The following is a 19,479-nucleotide window of genomic DNA, read 5'->3' as shown; positions in this document are numbered from 1 at the left end:
CTTCTAGGTGCATACACAGAGGAATTGAAAGCATGGTTTCAAAGAGGTATTTGCATACACGTGTCCACAGAAACATTGTTCACAATAGCTAAAAATGTGGAAGCAACTCAAGTGCCCACGGATGGATGAATGAACGGATAAGCAAAATGTGTAACGTGGTGTGCACACCGTGGAATATCATGCAGCCCTCTAGAGGAGGGACGTTCGGACCCGTGGGTGAACCCTCAGGACATCATGCTAAGTGATATATGACAGTCACGAAAACTGCACGATTCCACTTCCATAAGATAGAGAGGAGGAGGGGGGGAGGAGGGAGGGGAGGAGGGGGAGGAAGGCGAGGAGGGAGGCCGCGGGAGCTGCGGTGCCGCGCCGGCCCACACGAGGGCGCCCCGCGCCGCCACGGCCGCCTGAGGCGCGGGAGCGGAGGGGAGCGGGGGGAGGGGCCCTGCCCGCCGAGCCCCGCGCCGCGCCCCCCGCCCAGGATCCACGCGCGGCCCCCCGCGAAGGTCGGCGTGAGGCGCCTGACACGGGACTCGCCCCGCCGCCTCGGGGCCTGAGGAGCAGGTGCGCACGTGCCGGGCCGCCTGCGGGGTGGGGGAGCCTCGGCCGCGGTGGGCGCGGGGCGGGCGGGCGGAGGCTCCCCGGGCTCGGGGCTGCGACCACGCGCGGCCTCGGAGCCGGAGCGGCCACGCGCCGACTGGGCGCCCCCGCCTCGGAGCCCGGGGTCCGCGGGCGGAGAGCGCGGCCTCTGCCTCCAGCCCGGGGCTGGCGAGGGCGGAGGCGCGTCCGTCCGCGCGCCGCGGGCCGTGTGAGGGGACGCCCTGGGCCAGGACGCGCCGCCCGCTCGGGGCCGGGTCCCGCTGAGGGCCGGGAGCCGGGAAGCACCGCTGGTCTCCTCTTGACCAGGACGCGTCTTTCTCCTCAAAGCCGCCGGGAGCCGCGGCGGGGAGCCCCCCGGTCTGCCCCTGGGTCGTGAGGATTATTTTGACAAAAAAATAGACTCTGAGAACAGGAGAAATTGCCGTCTTGGAAGGGAAACGTGCATGTGTGTAAGGGCGTCTCCCTCCCGTCCGCGCGGAGGCCGAGCCGCGGCGCCCCGCCCCGTCTCCTCTCGTGCTTTCGTCTGCAGGTGAAGATGCCGTTGAAGCTGCCGCTGGAGCCTCCCAGGGAGCACTGACCTGCTTCTCTCTCACCTCAGACACATCAGGAGGGACACAGACGGGTAAACTTCCGTGTGGGAATCTGCTTTTTATTCCGGGGGCCTCCGTCAAGACTCCGAAGAGAACGGGAAACATTCCTGTTCCTCCCTCGGTGGGAGCGAGCGCCAAGGCCCGGAGCCCCCCAGCTCCTGGCACCCGCCCTCGCCGCACGTGAGCGAGCTCCGCAGGCCGTACCGGGCCCTGCGTCTCAGCCCGGATTTGGAGAGCATTAGGGTCACTGGAAATTAAACCCAGGGTGGGAGGAGGCTCAGGCCGGCCGCTGAGGCCCTGGATGCTGTCCCAGAGCAGGAGGGTGAGGAGGTCTACTCAGGGCCAGTGGAGGAGAAGGCACGGAAGCCTTCGGTGTCCTTAGGGTCCCAAAACAGGTCGCAGACAGAGGCAGGACCTTGCAGTGCGCAGGAGACCTGGAGCTGGGGAGGGGTGAATTCGAGCAGAGCCTCCCAGGGCTCCCATCCGCCACCCCCCACTGTCTGTCAGTGTCCTGCACACTTTCCTCTTGTCCTGATTTTCTGATCTCCAGGCCCAGGCAGGCAACCTGGGGAGACATGTGAGAGAACACCTTCCCGGGCTGCAGCCCCCCAGGGGTAGCAGGACCTGGCTGGGAGCAGGGCGGCCAGGGAGCAAGGCTCCCTGACCCTCTAGTCATTTGGAAGAAGCCCTTGGTGTCCGGTCTGCGCTGCTTAGAACTCTGGCTCAGCCACCTAGCGGCCATGTGACCCCTCAATGAGCAAGCCTGTCGGCCCACTGAACCTTCGTGTTGTCACCTGCAGGGTGGCAACAGCAGTGACCTTATGGAGGTGTGGAGGTCACGGGAGAGGACTGGGGAGGGTTTGGGCGCCGTAAGCCCTGTTGCCGGCCTGGAGGCCTTCTTTTCCAGGCCGGGCCCCTGCCCCTTCGGGGGTACTGTGGGCCGCTGGCCTTTCTGAACGAGCAGCCCCCCTCTGGCCCAGACGGGAGCAGTCCTGCAGCTGGCCCGCACCACCCTGGTGGCCAGTTGGGAGCAGGCTGCTGGGCCCCTGTCGGCAGCCTCCAGGCGCACACCAGGCTCTAGGGCGTGGGCTTCGTCTGAGACAGAGCCGAAGGCCTTTGTACCTCCCGGGCACCGACTGAGAGCTCCGGATCCACACCCTCCCACACATGGGGAGCAGCCCCAAACGTAGGCTCTTTGCCCACAGCCTCTCCCCGCCTGCCCTCAGCCTCCCATCCCTGCTCCAGAGCCTCTCACTCATCCAGTTCCAGCTCCGTTCGGCAAGACGGGGGAGGCTCCCCTGGTTCCTGGCACAGAAGAGCCGCTTAATGCACGCACGTCAGTGGAACTGAAGGGTCACGGAGGGAAGAGGCTTTTATGAACTGAGTGCAGAGGTACATACCCGGCAGCCACCCCAGCTCTCTCTCTGCGCCCTCCCACCCCCTCCTGTGTGCTCTGCCTCCTCCTGAGCTCCCAAAGGGCTCCTCCATCTTTTCCCTTGTCCTCTTCCTAGCAGGCTCTTTCTAGACCGGACCGCTGCAGTGTCAGCACTGAAATCCTCACCTGCAGCCCTGCCCTCCCCAGCCTATTCCACAAACTGCAGCAAAGTGATATATCTTATTTTTTTTAATTTAATTTTTTTATCCATGAGACACAGAGAGAGGCAGACACAGGCAGAGGGAGAAGCAGGCTCCCTGCAGGGAGCCCGATGTGGGACTCTATCCCAGGACCCCAGGATCACGCCCTGAGCCGAAGGCAGACGCCCAACCACTGAGCCACCCAGGGGCCCTGCAAAGTGCTATTTCTGAAACCACAGTGGTGCCCCTTCTCCCTGCTTAACTACCTACTATGGTTCCCCGTTGCCCACAGGAGAAAGCTCAAATTCTCCAAGATGCTGTGGAAGCCCCCTTGAGATCCCCCACGCCCCTGCTTTCCTCTTCAGCTTCATTTCTTGTCCTGTCCTCAGTTGTCACTCTGTGTACTGGGGGTACTGAACGTGAACTGTCCACTTGTGGAAAGTGCCAAGCATCTTGCAGGGGTTTGGATGTGGTTGCGTTCCCTTGAAATGGAACTTACGTTGTCTGTCACACACCCTGACCTTGTTTCTTCATGCTTAATTGGGTTGATCTGTGGATCTCCTTGCCAGCCTGTATTGGACTCTCCTCCTACTGGAAAGCTGGCTCTTATTATTCTGCTTCCCCTCCCAGGCTGGCCAGGGGCGCCCCCTGCTCTCTGCTCCTCGTTCTCCCCAGGCCTCTAGGACACGCGGTCACACGGACCCCTTTCCGGGATGATTCCAGCCTCTGCTGCCCAGGAGGGTCATCACCTCTTCAGACTCTTGTCTTGTTGGCCGTTACATCTCCTGGGGCCTGGCCGGGGCTGGTAGCTGTCACCGCGGGGGAGCCTCTGCAGAGCCGCCTCTGTCCAGCACACGCTGGGTGCCTGCATGGTGGGCGCCCTCAGGGTACTCAGGCGGTTACTGTCCCTGGCTGCCGAGTACCCAGGACCTGCCCCCCTCCTTCCTGTTCTCTGCAGGCAGAGAGCCAAAGGCAGCTTCCCTGCCTCCTCCCTGGGTGGTCGGGGCCTCCAGGACCAGTTTGAGACCCTCTTGTGGACCTGGAAGGTGGGAGGGAGCCGGGGCCACCTTTCTGTAAGCCGGCTGTTCCTTCTGGCAGGCAGGGTCCCGCCGATGTGAGTTTCTTCTTGCCTCCGTGTCCCGGGTGCAGTCCCACCCGAGGCCGCAGCGAGGCCCTGCTGCTCCCTGTCACGGCTGTGCCGCGGTGTCTTGATCTCGATGCCAGGAGCGGCCCCACATGCCCGCCTGCCTTTGCTGCCCGGGCAGGGGAGCAGCTCCTCTCAAGCCTCAGCCACCGCACCCCCCCCCACCCCCACCAGCCCACAAGCACCCAAGCCCTTGTATTGATCACTTTCTGCTCGAAATACCTCGAGCGTCCTGAGTTCCTGCACGGAGCTCTGGCTGACACAACCACCATTGCCCTTATGTTACAGATGAGGGAACCGAGGCACAGAGCAGTGATGCGACCTTCCCGGAGCTGCCTGGCCTGTGAGTGGCAGAGCCGGGCTGTGGGCCCAGAGCCACTACACCACCCTGCCCGGGTGCAGCTGTGTTGAGGGGCGCCAGGCATGGGAACAGGTTGCATCGATGCCGTGGCAGGTCTTGAGCAGGTGCCCGAGGGGCCTGCCCCCCGTGAGGGCAGCACAAAGGAGGCAGGGTCCTGGGAAGCATCCCGGAGGCCGCGGCTGCCCTGAATGGGATGTGTGGGGCAGGTAGGCAGCTAAGAGAGCCAAACTGCTAGGACAGACCATGGTGGTCACCTCCCGTGCTGGGAGCGGCTCAGCAGGGTCTGGAGAAGCACTTCAGTGATTGGTGCAAAATCAAAAGAGGTGGATGGTCTGGAGCAGGCGTCACCAGGCCGGTGGGGCAGGAGGCTAACTTGGGGGGTGGCGCCGGGTGAACTTCCTGTGGTTTGGTCTTGTTGGTGTCCCAGGGCTCAGTGGGTCTGGGGGCTTGATGGACGTCGGAGGCTCAGGTGTATACCAGAACTTACAGGAAGAGTACAGCAGGTCCTCACGGGGAATGTTCCCGCCATCCTGCCATGTATGTCATCTCCTGTTAGGCAGCTAAAAACATAGAGGCAGACGAAGCCTTGCCTAGTGAGTAGAAAAGTAAATCAAAGGAGTTGGTTGGCACTTCAAGTATTTAAATGAAGCCAGTCTTTGACTGCGTGTGAGGGCTCTGAGCCGGGCAGCCAGCCTGCCAGTCCCCTCTCCCTGAACAGACCCTTCTCAGGAGTCCCTGTTCATTTACCCTTTCATTTTATATATTCAACAAATGAGTCCTATCAGATAATAAGTATATTCAGATACTCCCTGAGCTTACATTCCAGGGGAGTACACATTTTCCTGAGTTTCCTTGTTGATTATACCCCTTTCAGCATCCTGCCTTTCAGCTGTTACCACTTTCTTTGCAATGCCTTTTAAAACAAAACAAAACAAAACAAAACAACAACAAAAAAACAAGATTTTATTTATTTATTTGAGAGACAGAGGGAGAGAATGTATGAGCAGTGGGGCAGAGGGGGTGCAGAGGGAGAGAATCTCCAGCAGACTCCACACTGAGCAGGGAGCCCAGTGTGGGGCTGAATCCCATGACCCTGAGATGATGACCTGAGCTGAAACCAAGAGTCAGATGCTCAAGTGACTGAGTCACCCAGGCGCCCCAGCAATGACTTGAAGTAAGTAAGACTTTGGTAATGCTTCAGGGTTGCCCCTGCCCATAATAAGGACTTCTATTCCCAGAGATTTGAGGGAACTCGGACACTAATTCTCCGATGCCACTCATCTGGCGACAAAAGTCTAGCCACAAGGTAGGAAGAAGAGGTGGTCCGACCATGGGTGTAGAACAGTTACCCTTTTATTGATTTCTCTGAGGCCACCCGAGCCTCACAGGGATCTCCTGTCTTTGGCCTTTCATCAAACCTGAGCCAGGGAAACATTGCCAGCAATTCACTTGAGTTTCTGATTCTGGACTTTAGGGCCCTCTCCACACTGTGTTGTAAGCTGTGATTTCCTTTTATTTCCCGCAACGACTGAGTGCTTCTTGAAAGCAGAGACCAGGCCTCATTCCTCTGTCTCCCTAGCCGAGCCCACGGGCTGGTACATGGTCTTTGTTTAATACCTGCTTGCCAGTCGCTGCTACATTGGCCCCGCACAGTTCTCTGGATGCTCTTCTCCGGGAAAAATGTAGCCTTCTCTGCCTCTACCCAGTTCAAATGTCACCTCCTGCCGAAGCTTCTCCAGCCCCTAAAATTAAAAGGGATCAATGAGTTTGCATGCATGTTGTTCCCTCTCATCTCAAGCAGCTGGTAGGATTTGGAAAAGCAAACTGATGAGTGTCATGCACTATTGTGCTAGGAAAAATTGTGAGGCTTTACGAATGGGCAAAGGATTCCTGGGTGTTCTGTCAGTGGAAGGCCATGGGTCTTCTGGGGTTCTGGGGTAGTGGGTTCTGTAGGGATCTCTGCCTCTGTCTTCTGTTGTCTTCCATCTTCTAGATGGAAGCTCATCTGTAGAGGGCTGACGGTGATGCAGGTGCTCCCTGTCTGATGTACAATGCAAATCACTCCTGTTCATCACAGTGCGAATGCATTTTGTCCATTTCTTCTCTAAGAAGTCTCCATAAATCCAATTCTCAATTGAAACAGTTATAAAATCTTACTGGTTCCTTCCTTAATTATTGAGTTATATAAACATGTGCATTTTATATCTGTATGAGAGTTCTAATTTTACCATTTTTTAAGATTTATTTGAGGGGAGAGAGATTTCATGACCCTGAGATCATGACCTGAGCCAAAACCAAGAGTGGGATGTTTTAACCAACTGAGCCACCCAGGCACCTCTGATTTTACCATTAAAAAAAAAATTTACTTGAGAGAGATAGATATGGGGAGGCACAGAGGGAGGAGAGAATCTCAAGTGGACACCCTGCTGAGTGTGGAACCTGACCTGGGGCTCAGGCTCATGACTCTGAGATCATGACCTGAGCCGAGATCTAGAGTCAGATGCTTATGGCTGAGCCACCCGGGTGCCCCTATGATTTTACCATTTTGAAAATTATTCTTTGGCAGTAAGAACAACTGTCTAGGACAGAGGTAGTGGTAATTCCTCCTGAGCGTTTTATCCTGTCAGGTACTATGCTAAGGGTCTTAGAGGCATTGCCATATGTAATCCTCATGGCAGCCCTATAAGGTAAGTTCTATCAGTCCCATTTTATGGATGTGTACATTGTAGGCTAGAGGTGAAGTAACTTGCTGAAGGACTCAGTAGGTAGCCTACTTGTAATTTGTACCCAGGACCTAGGATTTGACAGATTCATACTCTGCTGTAGACATAAGGACAGTAAAAAACAAACTGAGGAATCAGTAAGGCCTCCCATAAGAGGAGAGGTGAACTGAGTTTCCAAGGATGACTAGGAGATGGTGCCAGAGAGGAGGGAGGGGTCACCACCAGGCACAAGTCAGCTTGCGGGAAGACAGGATGGTATGAAACTAAGGGAGGGCCAGCATTACTAAGAAATTCAGCAGGGCTGGGGAGCAGGGTGCGGCTGAGGCCTGGCAGGAGATAAGACTGGTGCAGTACGCAGGTGCGGATCTCTGATTGACAAGGGCTGCTGGGGTCAAGTTGAGATTGGACTTTATCCTTAAACCATAGAATTTTAAGCAGAGGAGTGACATGATTAGATGAGTTTTATTATTTTTATCTTTATTGCTTTTATTTGAAGTTATAAAAGCAGCTGGGTGACGGTCTTTTTAGAAAAATCATTTTGGCAGCAGTGTCAATGTTGGATTGGAGGTGGTGAGAACAGGGTAGGGAGGCTGTTAAAAGCCAACCCTATGGCAGGGAACAAAAGGAGGGGACGAAAGAAACAGGAAAGCAGTTCAGTCTACACACTTGGGCAGCTGGTGAGGCATGTGGGGGTAGGACTAGGAGGGACGGGGTGGGGAGCAAGTTTAGGAAAGCTCCCCGGTATCCAAATCATTTGATCCCCTACTGCAGGTTGGTTCTTGCTTTCTCAGCATTTGAGAAGCAAGATAGTGCTTGGAATTTAAAAGGAGAAAGGTTGTTAATCAAAAGTAAAGCTCTCCTTTTGATTAGCATATACAAATAAGACGGGACAGAAAAGTATCCATGCCCTTCTCTTTTGGGTCTCAAAGTGGGGAAAAAAGCAGTGAGAAAGGAAAAAGACAAATCACAATGACAAGAACCACTAGAAACCTTCTCGATACTTATCGATGTACAGATTGTTAGCACACCAGGTGATTTCTAATCCCAGCCCAGTTCCCCTCCTGGCTTAATGGCTGCTGGCCACTTCCTCTTGGAACCTGGCCAGAGTAAGCTCAGGAAATGCAGACTTTTAATTCTGGAATTAGTAAAGCATATTAAGAAAGGAAATCCACAAGTGAAGAAATCACATTATGAATTCCAAAGCCAGGGAAAAGGATTGTTAAATTAGATTGTGAATTCACTTGGGACAGGACAGGGCCATTTTACTTGTTTTGGTGTAGGGCCTGAGTGATTGGTCACTGTTCCAAGATTACCCAGGATTTGGCTTCTTCCATTCTTGTAGATCTCCAAACTTCTATCCAGTACCATCAGCTCTAGCCATGGAGCTGTCTGCAGTCTTGCTTTGCACCGAGCAGGGGAGATGCCCTCTTCAGATGAAGACCTAACTAAAGGGCAGTATTTCTCATTGCACCCACCTCCCCAGGATTCAGATGACAGAATGTACTTGAAAGGCCTTTGAAAACTCTGACTGGCTATACCAATGTTACCGGCTGTTCTTTATTCCTTGTTGTTGTGGTTATGACTTCATGGACACTTGCTATTTGTTTTTGTTTGTTTGTTTGTTTGTTTTTAAGATTTATTTATTTGGTTGAGAGAGAGCAGAGGAGGGAGACAGAGAATCCTTAGCACACTCCCTTGCTGAGCACAACACGCTCGATCTCATGACTCTGAGATCACGACCTGAACCAAAATTAAGAGTCAGACACTCAACTGACTGAGCCACCCAGGAACCCCGGTATTTAATTTTTAACACTACGAGCTCAGTGTAATGCAACTATACACTCAGCAGAATGCATGGTACTTTCACACTTAATCCTCACAATTTTATGTTTGTTTTTTTAATTTTATGTTTATTTTACCAAAGAGTCTCAGAGAAGTTAACTTGCTCAGGAATATATTTTCCTTTTCAGGGCCCTCTGGAGATTGGGTTAAAGAATTCTCCAGGTGCTGCCCTACCACAACACTCACTACACAGTCCTACCTGCTAGACTAGAAGCTGTGGGTGCCAGGAACAAAATTTTGTTCAGTTACCTCCTCTATTCAGCACATAAGTACCTAGATGCTGAAAAAACAAACAAACCCCAAATACTGTTTTCCTTATAACAGAGCTCACTGTCTCTTCTGCTACTAGAATGTAAGATGCATGTGAAGACCTTTCGTGCTTTGTTCATGGTTGGATTCTCAAAGCCTAGAACAATACCTGGGACATAGTAAATGTCCAGTAAATATTCGCTGGTAAATAAATGCCAGCTATGTGGCAAGCAAATTCTATTCCTTTTTGTGACATCAGTGCAGTGCTTTTTTTTCTGATGCTGATTCCAGTAAGATAATGTTTAAGACTGCAACACTGTGAGCTGAATGCTCTGGCTTTCTGAGTTAAACATCCACTTGCAGCTAAATGATGATCAGAGTGGGAACCATAGAAATGCTCTCCCCAAGAGCTCGGTCTCCAGGAAGGTAGCCCTGCAGGCCGGCACAGGTGGCCCACGGACTCTGTTCCACAGCTCTGGTCCAGCACCAGGAGAATGACTTGAGACTACTGTGCTCTTGAGTCCATGTCTCATGCACCACCCTTTCACCAGGTGCAACTCTTGAAGCAGGAAAAAAATAACCTGCTTATAATAATCATTAGCATAATTTTCTGAGGAGTTGTGTTTCTTGCCAGAACCCTTCTAGAACAACTGTACTATTTTTTTCCCTCTGCAAACCAGTATTATGTGCTACATTAAATGTTTTCTTTTAGTGTAAAAGTTACCATCACATTAAGAAACTTAGAATATGTAAAGAATATAGAAAAAGTCACTTCTAATTTTACTAGCCACAAAATGATTAGCCTATTTGTGTATGTTCTTTCCCCTGCTGTGCAGGTGCATATATGCATTATATACATGTATATATAACATAGAGAGACATGTATCATGGTAGTTTGTGTTCTGCTTTTTTAACATTGTGCCATGTTTATGCCATAAGGACATCATAACCATCCATTTAAATAGTTACTGATACACACTTTAGGGTTTTTCAAAGAAACTGACAATTTCAAAGACAGACATTTTTCTTATATAAATTCAAATCTGGAATTCTTAGATGTGAACTCATGGCACTTGACAAGCATCATGTAATTGCTCAGTATGTTAAATACCAATTTATTCAGCCACCAACTGATAACTCATGTTATCAACGTAGTATTGAAAAAACATCATGAGGTTTTCAATTTGCATTTAAGCACATTGCTAGAGACAACTTTAATCATGATTGGCTGCTAGTTATATTTCTTTGAGAGGAAATGTTTTTCTGCACCTAGTTGGTCCTCTCTTCCTTGGAGATAGTGCACTGTTAGAGCAGCAGGAGCAAGGGTTTTGGGATTCACATCTCTCTTGCTCAAAGAGCTGGACACGTATGTACCATTCTCATAAACTGTTCATTTCATCCACTCAATTTACCAAAGACCATTATATTTGTAAGAGTAAAAGGAGGATCTGATCAAAAGAATTTTATAATTTAGCTAATATTCTTTATTTTTAAAGTCGGCTCTACACCCAATGTGGGGCTTCAACTCACAACCCTGAGAGCAAGCATTCCATGCTCTATTGACTGAACCAGCCTCGTGCCCCAAATTTAGCTAATATTATCTTTAAAAGTCATTTCCAAACTATCCTAAGTAATGATCCCTCTGGAGAATTCGAAGAGCTCATTTTTACCCCCATGTATTAATTTTGACTTTTTTTATAGTCCGGTATTTACACTTATGAAGCTCTTATTTAACAAGCTACCACATATCAACTAAACTTCCTGATAACCCTGGGGGTGGGTTGGTACTAATTATTAACACCTTACAAAAGAAAAAACCTGATGCTTATGAAGACTAAGTAACTTGTTTGAGGTCACACAGCCTGTTTGAACCCAGGTGGCCTATACGGTTAAGCAACCAGCTGGCTGGGATTCCACTGCTAGCTATCCCAGTCTCCCCCAGGCAAGTCAGGGTAAAAGTCAGCAAAATGAAGTAAATCGGTGCTGTTCAGCTCAAGAAAAAGATAATCCACACACAGACATGGTACCTTTTCCAATCACTGTCATTTGAATGGTTCTGTCACTACGGCCCTGACTGAATGGGGGGGAAAGGGGGTCACTGAATCTAAAATGCTAAAGCTAGAACACATTTCAGAAATGTGTTTCAAGTACATACTTGAAACCCCCTAAATGCTTCTAAACTCTGAAGCAACTTGGCTTAATTGCTTACATCTGGGCAAGCCAAGCAAGCTTGGGCTGTCCCTTCCTGTCAAGAACTGAAAGAATTTTCATATCGACACAAGTCTGTCATTAACCTCTTTCTTCATCTCTTCTAGGCAAATGCCTGACCTGATTATTATTAAGACAAGCCATGTTGCAAAGGTGGAAATTTATGGTTCACTTTTCCTCATCTTTCCGAGCAAAATGGGGGTGGGGGGACCTGATTATTAGGTTTGTGAACCATTTGCTGGGTAAAACCCAGACATTTAGGTTTTTCATACAAATCAATACCCATTTTATCAATCTAAAATTCAATACAGTAAAACACTGGTTCATACAAAAATATTAAATGGCTTTTAACAAACTTTTTTCCTTTTTAAAATACAGGATTAATATTGACATATGTATCTATGGTACAAACATAAACTAAATTCAGACAACCCAAGAATTCAGATTAGTTACCAATGTGATTAAATAGGGATAAAAACACCTCTGAATTTTCCATAATTTGTTTTTACCACCATGCTTTCCTGAATATTTTGTAGAATTTATAACTAGTTAAGGTAAATCATCAGCAGACTGCACTACAGCAAAATAATACAGTCTTGTCACTATGATCATCTGTAGTTGTCCAGCCTATCAGTTTAAGTAGTTTTCCAGCTTTGGCTTGGGAGCCTGTTTCAGAGTATACTCTTGAAGTATGCCAAGCCCTTTTTTTAGGCCCTGTGACTTATGGAAGATGTGGGACAGAGAGAAAACAAAGCTGGCGGGTGCTCTTTGCATACATCTGTGTTTCCAAAGCAGTCACTGACACTGTGTGAATTGGAAGAGAATTTAGTCCTCGTGTGGAGTAAAGGACAATAGATTGGAGTAAAGGACAATAGATTGGATCAGAAGGTCCACCCACCTTTCCATTGTTGAACATAACCAACAATTCCTTGTTAACAAGAAATAGATGGCACACAGTGGGCCTATATTGGGTTTTAGTGTTGGCTGTTACCAAAACTGATCCTGAATAATACTTTAATCCTGCCTCTTCAGGGGAAAAAGTCAGGGTTGGACTGCGGTCAATAGAAGGCTTAATTCCAGCTTTGAATCAGTTTTTAACCCTTCACTTTATTCAACTATTGAATAAAGATTAAGCAGGGTCTTAGGTATGGACATAGCTCAACAATGGGGATGGGGGTGATGGGGTTCAGGACAGGGCTGCCTCAAAACGTGCCACTTGGACATGTGGGTTATTTGAGCTAAAGGCAGTCAAATGCCTAACAGACTGAAGAAGAGCTTTTTACCTCCCCTGTAACTAACTGCCTAGAAGAATTTAGGTAGGGAGCCTGTACCAGGAAGAGAGGTATTACAAAGGATAATTAAAAAAATTTTTTTTTACAGAAGACTTCTCTGCCTGGCATGGTTCACCAAACATTTGCTCTTCCCATCTTCCTGTAAATTGTCTTTATTCCTTGTGAAGCCGCAGACCCCTGCCCCCCTCCTCTCCTTAGCTTCAGATGGCTTGTAAACCTCAGTTGCCGGTTTTTGGCCTTCTCGTGTCTCTGTGAAGTTCCTGTATGTATGAAATGAAAATTTTCTCCTATCTTACCTGTCTTATGTCAGTTTAATTATTAGGCCATCCAAAGAACTGAGAAAGAAGGGAAAAGTTTTCCTCTCCTACAAGGAAAAATAATCCTGTACTTCTCCTCCTCCACCCCATGCCCCTTTCCCATTTCCTTTACTTATATTACCTCATGGACAGCGATCCTCATTTTTGTGGAAGGGGAGAGAGGCACATAAAGGTTATGGGCTTTGGTCTATGGAAAACGGCAGAATCCCAAGTGGAGCCAAGTCTGCCAACAGTCACAGCAGGCTTCTCCCCTAAAATTCCTTCTCCATCTGCCATGACATTCAGGCATAGAAAGGAGTTTTCATTGTATCCTTAAGGTTAACTGCTTTGGATGCTTTCAGAGAGGTGATTTCAAAATCCCCCTCTTCCTGGACTTCAAGGAGGAACAAAGAAAAATAAAAATAAGCCATATACACAGTTCCCACAGTATATAAGCTGAATGATTTAATATTAGCAAGGGCCAAATTAATTTGATAATGAAGACACAAATATTTTCTCAAGAGAATAAACATTTGGAGGGAGAAACATTTCTTTAAAAAAAGAAAAAAAAAAGTTTATTTGGAAAAGCCAGCCTTTTACACAAAAGGTTTTATACCTATACTTTCACTGTTTCAATTACAATGATATTTTAAAATGCACTGAATATAATTTACTGAGTGTCTATCATTATCTTCTTGTGCATTTTAAAAGATACTAGTTTAAAAAATATTTACAGATTTCATTCTGGTCCAATCTCCCTATCCTTCTCCTAAGCCCACTTCTCTACTTTTCAAATAAGTAAAAAGGGTCACAATATCTTTATGTTTGTGTGGAGTAGTAAGAATGTGTCCAATAATTATAAGCAAGACCTAATTTTTTTCCAGGCCTTCTCAGAAAAAGAAAAGGAGCAACTTCCCTCCCAATCTTATCTTTGTTGGTTTGCCTGGCGCCAAATTGCTCTGGCTTTAATTAGCAAACATTAAAAAAACAAAAAAAACAAAAAAAAACAACAAAAACACACAAAGATTGAATATTTCACACACAGCTCTAAGCTAGACCCAGATATAAATGGAACCACTATGAATTAATGGGGGAGAATTCCAGGAAAATCAACAACAAAAAATCTAAGTCTCACAGTTTAACTGAGGTTTTGGTAAAACTGAAGCTGAATTCCGCTGCTGTCTGAAATATTTATCTACATTTAACTAGATGTGTTGTATTCACTACAGAGGCACAAATATATGGTTTTGCATATTTTAAAATTAACTTTTACAGTGAAAAATACTAAGTGATTTCAAAGGGGGCAATGGTTTATAGCCACTCAAAAGGTCTTTGAAAAGAGAAAATAGTAATTTAATGATATAAATTCTCAAGCACTAATAATATTAGCATCCCAAGAAAAGATTCCAGAGGGGTGCTGACAAGTACAATGTGTCTAGAACAGCTAAGATGTTTCCAAAGTTTTGCGCCTTAAATTTCCTAAATATATAGCTAGCAGGCACGATGCTAGGCAACTACTGATGAGAGGAAAATATTTCAGTCAGGATTTTATAATCCCAACTTCCAACCAATATTTCTATTCACAAATCTTCCAGTGATGATGTCTGACACGATAATACAAATAACAATGAAGGTTAATTTTAAATTTTAGATTTGCCTCAAACAAGTTAGTTGTTATTTTTCCTTATTAACCTAACACCTAAAATAGATGAATTCAGCAGAATGGTTTAAAAAGTTAAGGCTCCCTAAAGAGTTCTAAAGACTAAAACTTAAGGCACATATTATAATCTTTTGGACACTGTTAAAAGCTAGGATTTAAAAAAACAAACAAAAAAACCCCACACTACTTCCTTCTCTCATTCTTTGCCAATCACTCCCTCCCCACAGGTATGGCATTTTTAATTCAGGCTACTGGTAAGGAGTGAAACAAAAATTCCATCAATGAACACCTGATATGATTCCCACACATGTCCACTATTGGCAATGAGCACCACTGCTGGATTACAGGCCAGTAGATATTTACAGGTATCTTGATCATGGCTGCTGCACTGACCCTCAGGCCTCACAGGTTTAGACTGGACTCTCCTCCTCTTTGGGACTTCCTTCTGTGTCTTTCTGCTCTGCAGATTCTGATGCATATTCTTTTGGCTTCTCAGCAGCATCTACACTGGTCTCCTCTTCTTTACTTTCCTTTTTCTGCTGCTTCTCTGCTTTCTGCTCTTTTGCCACAAGTTGATAATTGATGCCCATGCCAATGAAGAGGTAGATGCCTGCGATAATTAGGATCACACCACATGCCCAGTAGGTGTATTTGTAGTCTCCATAGATGTCATTCAGACGACCTAAGATATCCAAAACAAAGTTATGTGGGCAAAAGTAACAAGTATATCTTCCCCAAATAAAGCTTAAGGATCCACTCAAAGATGAAAACCAATAGACAAAGAGCCCACAAATGATGAATTTGTCTAAAAGGAACTGCTAAAAATTACATCTTTTATGATGTGACATTTGATTTTAGATGGCCTTGCATATCCTGTTATTTTTAGCAATTTAAAAGTAACGAAATCTTAAGTCAGACTTAGGAAATGGCTTGTCATATTCTTCTCTAGTGAAGATTCACAACGTCATAGGCATATTAAAGGTTTTGCAAGGTCCTCTAGTAGAAATATCTATCAGACTTGGTGTTTCCAAAATGCTTTTGGCCATGAAATCCCTTGTTACCACCTCATCAAATTGGTATGTTAAGGAATATCATACAACCTTACTCTCCACCTAAGAGAAGACTGAATATAACCCATTCCAATACGATTCCTTGTGCTTTTCTAACTCAGGGCGCTGGTCATCCAGCACTACTTACTGAGCCTGCACACACACCAGGCACTGGGCTGCTGGCCCTGAGGATAAGGGAGAGCAGAGGAGCAAACATCCACAGTTCAGTGGACAAGAGAAATGTTAATCAAATCACTACACAAACTGTGACAAGGAGGGCTTGAAAGCAGAAAATGGGGGGTTGGGAGCAGCCAGCAGGGTCAGGGAGGCTTCCCTTAAAGTGCAAATGAAGCAGAGACCTAGAGGGGGATGGGAGTTATCCAGGAGGAGGCGGTGGGAGAAGGATGTGGCCAGAGAACAGCAAGTGCAAAGGCAGGTGGTGGGAAGCTGGGGTGGGAGAGGGGAAGGAGGAAGGGCAGGATTGCTGGAGCAGAGAGAACAAAAGGTGAGTGACAGGAAATGAGGCTGGAGAGACAGGTGGCCAGGTTGGGGTGGGGGTTGGGGGGCGCCTTGTAGGCCACTAGAGGGAATCTGATCTCCACCCTAAGGACAATGGGAAGCGACTGGAAAGATCTAAGCAGCTGGGGTATCAGGTTTGTATTTGCAGATAATTTTGCCTGCAGAGAAGAAAACAGATTGAAGGCTGGCTAGAGTGGATTTGGGTAGAGCAGCTAGGAGGCTACTGGGGCAGCCCAGATGGGAGACAGGAGCTGTGGACAGAGTGGTGTTGTGATGGAAAAGTGGGCTGATTAGAAAGAGATGTAGGAGGTGAAAACTGACAAGACTTGGGACAATCACTAGATATGGGGAGGAAGAGAGCAGAATCAAAAGACAGCTGTAGGGCTTTTCTTTTATGTATGCTCACTCACTAGCCAAATCATACTTCTAAAAAGTATACATCTAAAAGGAGGGCCAGGGGATCCCTGGGTGGCTCAGCGGTTTGGCACCTGCCTTTGGCCCGGGGCGTGGTCCTGGAGTCCTGGGATCAAGTCCCACATGGGGCTCCCTGCATGGGGCCAGCTTCTCCCTTCTGCCTGTGTCTCTGCCTCTGTCTCTCTCTCTCCGTGTCTCTCATTAATAAATAAATAAAATCTTAAAAATAAAATAAATAAAAGGAAGGCCAAATTATATGTTCACTAATGTTATCTAATGAGCTATTAATTCAAAAGATGAAGTATTTAATGATCTTAGGAAACAGTTCCCAAATTATATACTCCCTTACTAGCCATGTGATATAAGGCAAATTATTTAACCTTTCGAAGTTTCTAGTTCTTATGAAGTAGGAACTGTGACAGTCCTCTTTCATAGGCTTGTAAGACATGAGGATACACAAAGTAGAACAGTTGCTGGTAAACCATGAGCTTACATGGGAGCTACTATCAGAGGTGGAGTTGTATTTTACATGTTTTTCTACAACAAGCACATTAAGTTTTCTGAAGAGAAAACATACTTCAAAAAAGAATGCCATTTGTAAGAACATTTGACTCCTCTTTCAGGTTGATGGTTCAATATATTTTCAATTCTGTTAAGAATCCGAGCAATTATGCTGTGCCAACCATTGTGCCAACAGTGAAGCTACGGAAATGAGAAATGTTCTCTGCCACCAAGCAGCTCACTAATCTCTGTTTTCTATTACCTTTTCCATCTTCTATGCCTGTTTAATGTTAACAGAACCAAAGAGGTAGTAAGGCATACTATACCTAAAAGTGGTGGCCCCAGGAGGACAGGACAGCATTCCACAATGGTCACCAGTCCCACGGCGCTGGAGAACCTCTGAGGTCCAACGAGGTCCATCAGTGTTTCAAACAACACTGAGCTGAGCCATCCAAACGCAAATCCAAAGAAGCCCGCATAGACACAGAACCCAGTGTAGCTGGAGGATAAAGGTGCTAGCAGATGACACACTCCATTTGCAACAATAGAAGCCGCAAAAAAATACTGAACTCGAGGTCTTATCCACTTGGTGTTGGCTACAAGTCCCATAGAAGGTCTAGCTACCATGTCAACAAAAGCCAGAATGGAAAGAAGGAAGGCAGACTTCTCACTAGAGTAATGTTGACTCTTGCCATAATTACTAAGAAAGACCAAAGGAGTAAACAGTCCAAAAAACATGAGCACATTTCCGGAGAGATATAGCAAAAAGCCTCTGTGTGTGAACAGAGATAAGTCCAGGAATTTATTAATTGTTTGGAAGACTGATCCTTTCTCTTCCTTGCGGTTTCCTCCAATAAGATCTGTATTTGCATCACCTCCCTTTTTCTCGTCAGATTTTCCAGCTTCCTGAAGGGATTCTTTAGACCTATCTTTCCCTGCACTGGTTGGTGGCGGCCCTATTGGTCGCATCAGGGCTCCAGCTACACAGCAGTTTAGTAGGAGGCCCCCAAGAATTAAAAAGCTTCCTCTCCAGCCAAAGATACCAAAGAAAGCCTGATTGAGGGGAGCCAGAGTAGAGAGGAACACAGGGCTGCCTGCCATGGCCAGTCCATTTGCCAGCGGTCGCCTCTTGTAGAAATACTTGCCAATCATGGTCAGAGCTGGATTCAAGTTGAAGGCAAGCCCGAGACCTGGGGAAGTGGGGGGAAAAGAATACATAAATGTCAGAAACATATTTGAAACTACTTAACCAGACAATGAAAATAAAGTAAGAGGTAAAAATAATGCAAAGGAGACAAAAATCCTTACCACTACAGGACATACTATATAGTGGCTTAAAGTGTGGGATCTGGGAATCCCTGGGTGGCTCAGTGGTTTAGTGCCTGCCTTTGGCCCAGGGTGTGATCCTGGAGTCCTTAGATCAAGTCCCACGTCAGGCCTCCTGCATGGAGCCTGCTTCTCTCTCTGCCTGTGTTCTACCTCTCTCTCTCTCTCTCTAATAAATAAAATCTTAAAAAAAAAAATAAAGTGTGGGATCTAAAACTAGACTATGTGATTTCAAATCTCAGCTTCAGTACTTACTGGCTGGTAATATCAGACATGTGTTTCTTAATATGTAAAAGGGGCAAACAGTGTGACTGTGAGTAAAACACTTATTAGAGTATCTGGCATGTAGTAAGCACTCAATAAATGTTATTTTTATAATTGTTGCTTATATTATTTGAAAGTGAATAACTATTTGTCTCGCCCTACAGAATCACCTGATGAATCATTGTAACAATTACCAATGAGAGACAAGTTTTACAACAGAAAATACAATACAAAATTATTCCTCTTACAATAGCACCAAAAAGTAAAAAAAAAAAAAAAAAAAAAAAAAATCACTACAATTGTGTAACTTTCCTAAATTTAGAGTCAAAGAATTAAAAAAGGAAACACATAGGGGATCCCTGGGTAGCTCAGCGGTTTAGCAGCTGTCTTTGGCTCAGGGCATGATCCTGGAGTCCCGGGACTGAGTCCTATATCAGGCTCCCTACATGGAGCCTGCTTCTCCCTCTACCTGTGTCTCTGCCTCTCTCTGTGTCTCCCATGAATAAATAATTAAAAAAAAAAAAAAAAGAAAGCACACACACACAGTTTTTGGAAAATAAAACACAGCATTGTCAAGACGTCGGTACTCCCCAAATGAGTGCATTAATTTAATGTGATTCCAATGAAAATGTCAGTGCATTTCAGTTTGGAATAGGTAAAATGACTCTGAAACATACTTAGAGAATGCATGGGAGTCAACCAGGAAATTTTTGGTGCTATAGGAAGAGTGTGACAGACATTAACAGATATTTTAAACAGACTTCCAAAAGCTACAATCATTACAACAGTGTGACTCTGACTCAGAAAGAGATAAACACTGATCAGTAAAAGTGGACAGAAAGTCATGAACATATCTGATTTTATAT

General features: G+C 46.7%; 1 protein-coding gene and 1 long non-coding RNA gene across 7 annotated transcripts in view; one reads left to right on the top strand and one right to left on the bottom strand.

The window, feature by feature from the left end:
• Positions 1 to 456: 456 nt before the first annotated feature.
• LOC125752796 (uncharacterized) lies at positions 457 to 13,896 on the top strand. Its single transcript, XR_007403126.1, has 2 exons — positions 457 to 564; positions 1,130 to 13,896. It is a non-coding gene; the product is annotated as an uncharacterized LOC125752796 (long non-coding RNA).
• SLC16A1 (solute carrier family 16 member 1) overlaps positions 5,214 to 19,479 on the bottom strand; it is a 58,651-nt gene continuing 44,385 nt past the window's right edge. For 5 of the 6 annotated variants that reach the window (XM_025452921.3, XM_025452923.3, XM_025452920.3 and 2 more), the window contains 2 exons: positions 17,350 to 18,213; positions 13,320 to 15,222 (listed from right to left, as the gene is read on the bottom strand). In XM_025452921.3, coding sequence (XP_025308706.3) covers positions 14,951 to 15,222; positions 17,350 to 18,213 — 1,136 coding nt within the window. In that variant the 3' untranslated portion in view covers positions 13,320 to 14,950. Of the gene's footprint in view, positions 6,013 to 13,319; positions 15,223 to 17,349; positions 18,214 to 19,479 lie in introns of those variants that run through there. The other variant, XM_035701033.2, reaches the window with a different exon arrangement.

The sequence above is a fragment of the Canis lupus genome, chromosome 17, assembly GCF_003254725.2.
Source record: "Canis lupus dingo isolate Sandy chromosome 17, ASM325472v2, whole genome shotgun sequence".
Classification (NCBI taxonomy): Eukaryota; Metazoa; Chordata; class Mammalia; order Carnivora; family Canidae; genus Canis; species Canis lupus.
This window is presented reverse-complemented; position numbering and strand designations above follow the sequence as displayed.